Source organism: Saccopteryx leptura, chromosome X (assembly GCF_036850995.1).
Source record: "Saccopteryx leptura isolate mSacLep1 chromosome X, mSacLep1_pri_phased_curated, whole genome shotgun sequence".
Lineage (NCBI taxonomy): Eukaryota > Metazoa > Chordata > Mammalia > Chiroptera > Emballonuridae > Saccopteryx > Saccopteryx leptura.
Genome location: NC_089516.1, coordinates 116,677,265 through 116,687,308, shown reverse-complemented (window position 1 = coordinate 116,687,308; position 10,044 = coordinate 116,677,265). Strand labels below are relative to the sequence as shown.

At 36.6% G+C, this 10,044-nt stretch overlaps 1 protein-coding gene across 6 annotated transcripts in view; it reads right to left on the bottom strand.

Moving 5' to 3' along the window:
• Positions 1-201: 201 nt before the first annotated feature.
• The window catches only part of STAG2 (STAG2 cohesin complex component), a 150,103-nt gene continuing 140,260 nt past the window's right edge, over positions 202-10,044 (bottom strand). For all 6 annotated transcript variants that reach the window (XM_066357627.1, XM_066357628.1, XM_066357631.1 and 3 more), the window contains 3 exons: positions 9,591-9,717; positions 7,094-7,171; positions 202-2,128 (listed from right to left, as the gene is read on the bottom strand). In XM_066357627.1, the coding sequence (XP_066213724.1) occupies positions 2,105-2,128; positions 7,094-7,171; positions 9,591-9,717 (229 nt within the window). In that variant the 3' untranslated portion in view covers positions 202-2,104. The remainder of the gene's footprint in view (positions 2,129-7,093; positions 7,172-9,590; positions 9,718-10,044) is intronic.

Here is a 10,044-nt window from a genome sequence, read left to right as displayed (position 1 = left end):
ACGGTCATGGGTTCTCACTTTAAAGTAATAACCCAATTAGGGATTTAGTCTCCCTTAAAAATACATGATTTATTAAAACTATGAAATGGCAATGTTTTCTATAAATTATTCCTACTCGAACATGTCAAAGGTGTCCTAGATATACTTTCTAAACCATTTACAGCCACCCTCTTTCAATTAGAAAAGATAAAACATACAACACACTGTAGGTTTATTTTTATTCAAAAAGTTACTGTCTCAAGACATAAATACAAATCAGAAAACAGTACAATTAGGACAATAGAATGTGGAGGACAACAGGTTAGAGTAATATATAAAACATTTTTAGCTGGTTGAAAACAAAGCTGTAAGAACTGCTTTCACAAAGAAGTACTTCTTTCAAGAATGAGAAAAAAAAATCAACTTAGGTTTAAAATCATATATACAGTCCTCTCAGCAGTTCTAGTAAATGCAGTGGTGTGAAAAACAACATAGGCAATACTTTCGCACATTAACAGCATTTGTTGATGGAAAATCTGCTAGACAAGTCTGGTTTCATTTGTTATTAACCATGATTTAATAAAATAATTGTACTTCATCACAATCTTTGAGCTAACCTATGGTTTTTGGCTACCACAGCCCCAATGCTTGTTGATTTCTGAGTCTACGAACTGGAAGCCTTTTGGTATTCATCCATCTGAAGATATTCTTGTATTGCAAGCATATTAAGGCATGGAATGATTAAAATAATATACCTCAAGAACTGAGAGATGACTGACGAAAGATAGATACACATGTAATATAAGTTAATATTTTGTTTTAAATGATGTCTAGCTGCCTAAGCCTCGCAAAATGAGTTGATGTCAAAATGGCAAGTGGCCACTTTCTGTTTTAAACTAATTTATTGTGAAAGGACATAAAATGAAGTTTAAAGCTTAGCTTTCAAAGAATATTATGGGTTATGAATTCTATTATCCCATCTAATTTACATACAGAGGAAATGTACTGTAACCTGTTAGAAGTTATCTTTACCTGAAGACTGCTTGCAAAGACAGATAGATAAAACAATATAAAATACAAATTTAAAAATCATTTTAAAGCATGAACACTCATGCTTTTCTATTTTTAAACATTGTTAAACTTTCAATATATTTCTGAAACCTCATAATTTTAAGTTGGAATTTAAAAGTAAGAAAAAACTAAACAAACTGCGCAATTATAAAATCAGCACCAATTTATATATATATATAATTTTATTTAAAATTTAGATCCCTATTCCCACACTCTAATAAGCTGTATAATTTTTGTTTAGAATTTTTCTGCAAACATACTACAATAAGCTTCTTTTATTTGGAGACAAAATACAGTGGCACTACTGGAAGGAATATCACAACATTACATTTTTATCTTAAAGGACAAGCAAACTTTTCAGGGTTGAGGATGGGACAAGCATGTTTGAGACTGGTTACCTTCTGGCAGTTCACTGCGTCTGGGTATTTCTGAAAAGTATAGAGAAGCTCTTGAATTTTAAAAATATCTTAAAATACATTTTAGATGAAAAAATTGTAAAAGTTCTGCTTATAAGTTTACTTTTCTCCACAATTACAATATTTAAAAGAAAGCTTTGTTGATTGATGTCTGAAGCATTTAAATTTAGAATGCTAAAAACAATTCTATCCTATAATTTTAGGGCAGGGGAATAAATCCATCCTTAACTTTATTTCTTGGATGTAAACAGGAAATCCAGCAGAGGTCATCATTACTCAGTACACCCAGTAAATAAATGTGAGTATTCATGTCTGTACCAAATGCCTCTTCAGATTCTTATATTTTCTTTTTAAAAAAGCATGAAATAATTGATTCAAAAGCCAACTAACAGCGCATAAATAAAATATTTACTTTCTAAGAAAAACTGTAGCTTATCATCAAATTGTTTACTTGTCCTTTACTTTTTTCAGGCAAATAAAACTGCCCCTCAATGCACTTGATCTTGGTAAGCATAAGCATGTCATATTCTCCTTAGAGAAAAATCTGTACAGAATTTCACTGTATCTACCACACTTTATTTTAAAATTTCCTCTTCCACTTAGAAAATGACTTCACCAGATTTAATTGTGTACTGGTATTAAAACATTGACACCCCAAGAACCTAATGAGAGAGAGAGAAAAAATCTCGTTAAAAATTGTCATTCGTTTCTTTGTAATACATATCTGTAAATTATCACAATACTTGATTAACATTAATTTTAATAACATGCTAATAATATCACTTTGAAAAATCTCCCTCTTTAGATATGTTATTTTCAAGTTATAATGGCCATTGATAGATAATGGAGTAACAACAGGCCCAATCAAGATGCTACTTACCTGGCAAATCTAACTAGGAGTAGGAACCATGTCTCTGTCCTATGCTTACACAAACCCCACTGCCTAGATCCCAGCCTGAACACTAGCGCGCAACACTGGCTGAAGGAACAAACCACGTACTTCCTGACAGACGCTTCTGGCACAGGTGTACTGAAAAGAGCTTAAGAAAGTGGCCAACTCGCTCACCTGTCTGTGAAGTGGGTATAGTTCTTAAGACAAAACATCTGAACTCACAGACTGAAAACATCCAAAAATAATACAAGTACGTAGAAAATAGGAAGTTTTCTTTAGAAAATCTGGCCTGAGTGAAAGAACAGAACTATAATTTTAAGAAATCCAGTAAGTATGGTTAAAGCTAGGCAAACATACTAGTGATACTTTCTTTTCTTTACATCCCATTCAGGGAAAGAATTTATGTCAACTCTGATAACTCCTTGTCATTAGCTAAAAAAAAGTAAAAGCAGATGATGAATGGAGTTACTCCCCTCGTTCATTAAGTGAGAATGAGATGGACCTCTGGGCTGTATACTAAAAGTCAGGCTATTCAATTATAACTCTATACTTAACTAGGAGAATTGAGTAGTATTTGTAAATACTATAATAAGCTAGTAAGAACTGATATTAAAAGGCGAGGTAATGAATTCAGGATGGGATTCCAGAGGGCTCTTACTTGTAAATTAAATCTCACTTCAGCAAAAGTCATAGAACGCATGAATTGTTTTGATCTAAAGGCGCTGTGCAGTTCCAGACCAGGAAACTAGTATCTGCCGGATTGCGGCTTGCCCGTAGTGAACAGTTAAGTGTTTGGAACCCCCGGTGATGGGAACAGAGGACTGATGCACCCCACTTCTTACCTGCCATCCACCACTACTACGCAGCCCGTCCCCCGCACCCACCAACAAGGTTCCAGGTCCTCCTTTTCTGGTTAGTCAAAATCAGGGTGGTTAGATGTTTTCACCAAAGAAGCCTACATGTCTATAGGTCCCTTCTAGCTCTAACACTTGGGACTCTGTGGAAGGGAAGGTCTGATGATGAGTGAAGGTAAAATCTTAATTAAAAATTCTTAGCGTCGAGTGTAGCATGAAGTTAACTCAAGCTCTTGCCAAACAGAATGCCTAATTAGGAACCACCTGAATAGATTTTTTGGGGTATAGACTGGGTTACATGTAGATTCTTCTACTAGAACACTAAATTAGCTCCATCATACTGAAACATTCTTTTACTAATTTTATACTACAGATATCTGTACTAAGAGACTCTCAACACAGAAGAACGGCGTTAACAACACCTTCTCTTTTTGTGCTGACCTGAATTAATTGGCACTAACAATAATGAACACTTAAGCAGATATTTACAAAGTACAAAAAGCAAGCTTTGGTGTGCTGTGGAACATTGGCCCACTAGCGTCAGGAAGCAACCAGTAATGTGCCAGGGCAACCAGTGATGTGGTCTCCAGATATAAAACTAATTAAGTCATAAACCTAGAACGCACACGGAATCTGACACTGATCTGCTTGCAGGTTTATATTTACATTTCTGAACTATGTGGATATCATGTCACAAAAGATAGATTTAGGGTTTATTTCATAATAACCTAAAGTGTCTAGACTAGACTGCTTTGGGTTGTTTCACTTAGAATTGGAGAACCTTAGAACTGGCTATAAAAAGATTTAAGGTCCAATTTTACTGTTGTTTGAAATGACTTATCACAGACTTAAGTACAAACAGATGTAAGCTATTATATAAGGGCAAACACAGATTTTTGCATTAAAATATTCCATTATTACATTTAAGTTATTATTGAGATAATCTGAGGTCAAGTTTAATGCATATTAAAAACAAACTAGTATTAACAAATATATTTGTATGGTCCAACACTTCTAAAGAAGCATCACGAATCTTGAAAGACTGAGCACTACTCAGTTATGTGACTGCTGCCATCATGTGGTGATGCTGTAAAAATACAGCGATAGATTCAAGTGCTCATTTTCCTAATTTTAGTAGAAGCAATTAAACTACTACCCCCTTAGTTATAACATATTCAATAAAAACAAGAATGCCCAAAGTTTTCAATAATCATTATATCTCTACCTTGGGCCTCGCTCAGATTGTAGGGGTTTTTTTTTTCTAAATGTTAAGTGACAAAAATATGTACACATCATTTACAGAGCTATTTCATTGTTTTAGTGAATCTGAACTAAAGAACAGCTTTTTGCAACTCTAGTAAGAGACTAAGGAAACAAATGTCTAAGGTTTTCTTGACAAGACTGGAAATCTCTAACTGCTCATATCAGTTTTGAATATAGTTAATCATTTCCATTTCTAAATTACTTTTCTTGGTGTTTCTTCCAAATGAAGACCAATTTCAGTTCTGGAAAATACAATACTAGAGACAGCACAAGATTTCTAAATCAGAAGGAACTCAGACTGAATTAACACTGACGCCAAGTTGGTGTAGCTGAGCGAGTCCCTGAACCGCCTCTTCAGTCTGAGTTTGCTCGGGTGTACACTGGGCTCCCACAACCATTCTTGTGAGGTTGCTGAAAAGACCAAACTAAATCATGCCTTAGACAGTGTTAGGTACTCAAGCTCCCAAACACTAGCTTCTTCTGGCTTTTTCGTTTCAAAGTGACAGTCAAGGCGGACTGTAATATGAACTCCTTGAGGGCAGGAAGAGTATGTCACTGACTTTAGTAACAACTTATAGCTCAATAAATTGTTCAATATTAATACATTTCATCTTATCTGCTTGAAAAGATTCTATTTCAACCCTCATTACAATAACTACCTTCATGTTTTATTTAACAAATTGGGAAGATACATACTACTAGATAATCAGGATTTTAATATGCATTTAAAAAATAGACTTGTGAGTAAGCCTAGGTCACCTATACTACTCAGTACAGTCGGCAGACCTGAAGCACTGACAGCACTTGCTCGAGATAAGAGACTCAGAGGCCACACTCCAGACCTATTCAAACAGAACCTACATTTTAATGAGGCCGCCAGATGATTCATATGCACATTAGAGACTGAGAAACACTAATTTAAAAACATCCCAAGGTGGCTTGTCAAAAGATTTCTATACCGGCTGCTCTATGAAACTATCTTTTGGCTGAAATAACAGGTCTTACTAATATAATATGTTAGCATGAGTTACTCAAAATTCTTCCAAGAGCTCTATCTGAAAGCAAATTATGAAGTGAGGGCCAGGAGAGAATGCTAGAAATGGGGCATTGAAGGCAGGCCTCAGAGGGTGGGGCCGCGTGAGGCAGTAGCTGTTAGGAGGAGCATAAACAGGGAATGAAAAGAGCACTTAACTGATTTATTCATTTGACAAGTAAAACTAAACACCTACTATGCCAGGCAGAAATCAAAATCAATAAAATGATCACTTCCTAGAGTTCAGTCTATTGAGCATTATATCCTATTTCACTATGCCAACCTGGTAGTTATCAAAATAAAAGTGTATACAATGTGTTATGGAAGCTGATAATGAAGCATCTATCTAGACAAGTCAGCAAAAACTCCTCAGGCAACGTCAGAACTACCAAACAAGGACCTCACTAGGAGGGGGGAAAAGGAGCGATTCTGACAAAGAAAATCTTATACAAAGTCATGGAGTCATGAAAGAGCAGAGTCTGTTTGAGAGGAAGTACAGGAGCTGGTGTGGCTGGAGCATAGGATGCATGTCAGGAAAGGGCCGAGGCTAATAACCAGCGAAGGAACCAGATCACAGAACGCTTTGTTTGCTAGGCTAAGGAGCCAGAATATTTTCTTAATATCAGTGAAAAAACTAAAACTCTAAGTTAGAGAATCCGATCTGCATTTTAGAAAAATGACTCCAAGAGAGATAAAGGAGGGTGCAACAGCAGGTCAATTTAAAGGCTAAGGCAACAGTCCAAGTGAAAACAAAGGAGGAGCTGAATGAACCGAGGCATCGCTGGGGAAAATACAGCAGTGGGAAGGGGTATAAGAGATACTTAAGAAATAAAATTGGCAATATGTAATAATCAATTCTCTCAATCCCCTTCTCTTTATTATCAAACTCCTTGTTCAGTTCTATTTTCCATTATGTCGTCATATGATTATTATTCCTCCCATTCATCCTATCCATCCATAAATGCCAAGGAAATCTTTCTGAAACATAATTCTGATCATGTCACTCCTTTCAAAATCCTTCACTGGGGCCTGACCACACGGAAGTGCAGTTCATAAGAGTGTCGGTCGGTCTTGGATGCTGAAGACCCAGGTTCAACACCACGAGACCACCAGCTGGAGCATGGGGTCACCAACTTAAGTGCAGGGATCACAGGCATGATCCCACCGTCGCTGGCTTGAGCAAGGGGTCACTCGCTCTGTTGTAGCCCCCCTCCCCTGTCAAGGCATGTATGAGAAGCAATCAATGAACTACTAAGGTACCGCAAGAAGAATTGATGCTTCTCATCTCTCTCCCTTCCTGTCTATCCCTCTCTTGCTTAAAAAACAAAAATAATCCTTCATTGGATAACTCAAGCCTAAAAGAAAAGTTGAAATTCTTTAAGTGCCCCTTGGCCAGGGATTCATGGTACTACTAGTCGGTCACCCTCCCCCCTTTCCTCTGGAATCCCTCCTGCCTGCCTCTTTTTCTCCTGTTCAATTGTTCTAATCCATTCTTGATGTGCTGTCTCAGCTCTTCAACCTTAAACTTAGGGGCTGCCTATATTCTTGATTTTGCAATCCTGGTGTACATTTAAATTAAACCTACTGATTCATCCATAATTGAAGCTGGATCAAAGAAATCAGGCTTCAGTTCTGTTCTCTCTCGTCTGTTCTTTGATGGCGGCTAAAGGGGAAAGAAAAGGAAGTTGACAATTGTCTTATCTATAAGCCAGAAGTGACTGCAGATATTGTAATTAATCAGCATTAAATATACACATTAAGTATATAATGGCAAGTGTGCCTTGCAATATGTTAAGTACAGTATATTCAAACTACAGAATGTTTAAATATAAGCAAATGAAATTTATTCATGATAAATTATTCTAAAAGATGAAAACTCATTTTTTCCATTTTAAAAAATCATCTCTCAAATTATTTATAAATGCACCAGAGTACACTACATTGTAGAGAGAACTTTAAGTTACCGTATTTCCTCATGTAGAAGATGCTCCCATGTATAAGATGCACCTTAATTTTGGGGCCCAAAATTTGGGGGAAAAATGTATTCATCATAAAATTCACACAACTCCTCATCACTGTCAAAACTCCCATCCATTAGCTTGGCCTCATCTGTGTCTGATGACGAATCACTGTCTTCATATACTGCCTCGTCCTCAGTCCATCTATGACCTCTGAAATGCCACACTTCTTAAATGACTTGACAATGATCTCATTCTTGATATTATCTCAGGATCTTTTCACCCAGGTACAAACTTCTCCTATAGTTGGCTTCTTCACTATTCCAGCTGGTGTCAAATGGTCCCCAGAAGACTTCATCCATTGGTTCCATTCATCTCTCATGGCAGCTTTGAAGGGTTTGTTAATACTGAGAGCAAGTGGTTGGAGCTGGATGTCAAGCCTCCAGGTATGACGGCAAGTTTGTTTTTTGCTTTGCAGCAATCTTCTTTGTGTTCTTTGTTATGTGTGCCCTGAACTGATCAAGCACCAATAGGGCAGGTTTGCATAAGAGTCCACCTGGTCTTCTTCTGCAAAATTTCTCAAACCAGATCTTCCCATCCTGATCCATCCAACCCTTGTCATGAATGTGGACAATCACTCCTGGAGGAATGTCTTCTTTTCGCATTGTTTTGCATTTGACAATCAGCATAGGAGGCAGCTTGGTTTCGTGAGCACAATAAACTAGAACAACTGTCCACTTGTCTTCACAGTTACAGTATTCACCCCCTTCTTATCAATAGTTCTGTTACTTGGGACATCAAATTGAAGGAGGACTTCGTCCATACTTGCAATCTGTCCCAACTCAAACTGATGTGTCTTCTGAAATCAAGTAACAAAACAGTGAAATTCAAGGACCTTCTACTCACAGCTTTCAGGCATCTTTTGAGCAAATCTGGTGCATATACGCATGCTTAGTCCATTCCATTTCATGAACCTGAAGCACTGTGGACACAGGAATTCCAACTGTCCTTTGCTCTTCAATCCATATCTTTAATTCCCTCTCTATATCAGGCCATTTTGCTGACTTGCTTCTCATGGCCTTCTTCTGCTGTGGTGTTTCCAGTAGGATTTCAGCCAGTCTCAGATTGATTTCTCAGTTGGAGGAAGACCCAATTTACATTCAGCAGCACAATTTCCATTCACTTTTGAAAACTATATCACTTTTTACTTGAATTCAGCACAGTACGAAAATCTTTTCTGAGCCATTTCTAGGCAGAGTGTGGCAAACGTAACCTACCGTAATACACCAGTAACAAGTGAGTGCTAAACAATGAGCTCAAAGACAAAAAGTGTAAAAAAGCGGGAAATGCAAGTAAAAAACAAACAAACAAAAAAGTACAAGCACTGTATAAGATGCACCCAGTTTTTAGATCCCAAATTTTTCAGAAAATGGTGCGTCTTATATATGGGGCAATATAGTCTTCTTCCTTTAAGGAGAATACACTGTGGTGCACTGAGGAGCAGAATGAGAAGACCTAGCTTATCACTTGCAGCTTTACTGCTTACCAGTTTTGTCTCCCTGGAGAGGCTAACTGTCTAAGCTTCAATATCCTCAATCCTCTCAATCTACCTTACAAAGCTGAATGAGACACATGGCAAAATGAAGTCTGTGGAAGCATTCTGTATACAACAAAGCCCTAATCATAATATCATGTGATAATTTTAAAAATACCCATACATATATTGAACTTCCAAGTTTAAGCAATTTTATTATCTGATATGGAAATCTGTCTCAATAACAGGGTAGTATCAAGTTATATATTATTTTAATAATGGTAAATAAATGGAAAATTATAAGGTGACATGATACTTAGTATTAATATTAAGCAAAATATATTCTTTAAACCTATGTATTTGTAAATTAACCTGAAAGTTAACCATTGTAAACTAGGATCTGATACTCTAACCAACCTCACCCTCTCTTCAATCCCTTCTCATATACCCAAACACTTAACAACTATTTTATTTAATAATTCTGCAAAATTTCTCATGGCAAGTATTTATTACCTCTAGTAAATATCCAAATTAATTTCCAAAGGACCTAAACTTTGGGAAAATCTTACAGAAACCACTAAGTTTCTTACCAAGTCTATATCCATGGTATCGAAATCCATTCCCTCGTTAAGATCTTCAATCCTCCCTTCTGAGGACATCATAACATCTTCAACAATTGGCTCTTCATCATCTTCCATTAGGCTTGTACCACGCCGACTAGAGAAATACAAAACAAGGTCAAGATCTGAACCAATGTTGTGACTGTTAATATATCGGCAGCAACTATGTGGCTCTCTATATTCAAGTGTAATGGAAAATGATGGAATTAAAGGTCAGGGAAAATGATTAGGCATTGATCATGTCGCAATGATGTCAAAACCCCAATGTTCACTTGTCTAAAAATGCAGTACATTTAACTTGATAGTTCTGATATCCCATATTAAAGTTCAATGAGAATATCCCACATGGGAACAAACAAGATACCTCAAATCCTTTTTGATAGTAGGCAGGGTACAAATTAATAAACAAATATAAAACAGAGAC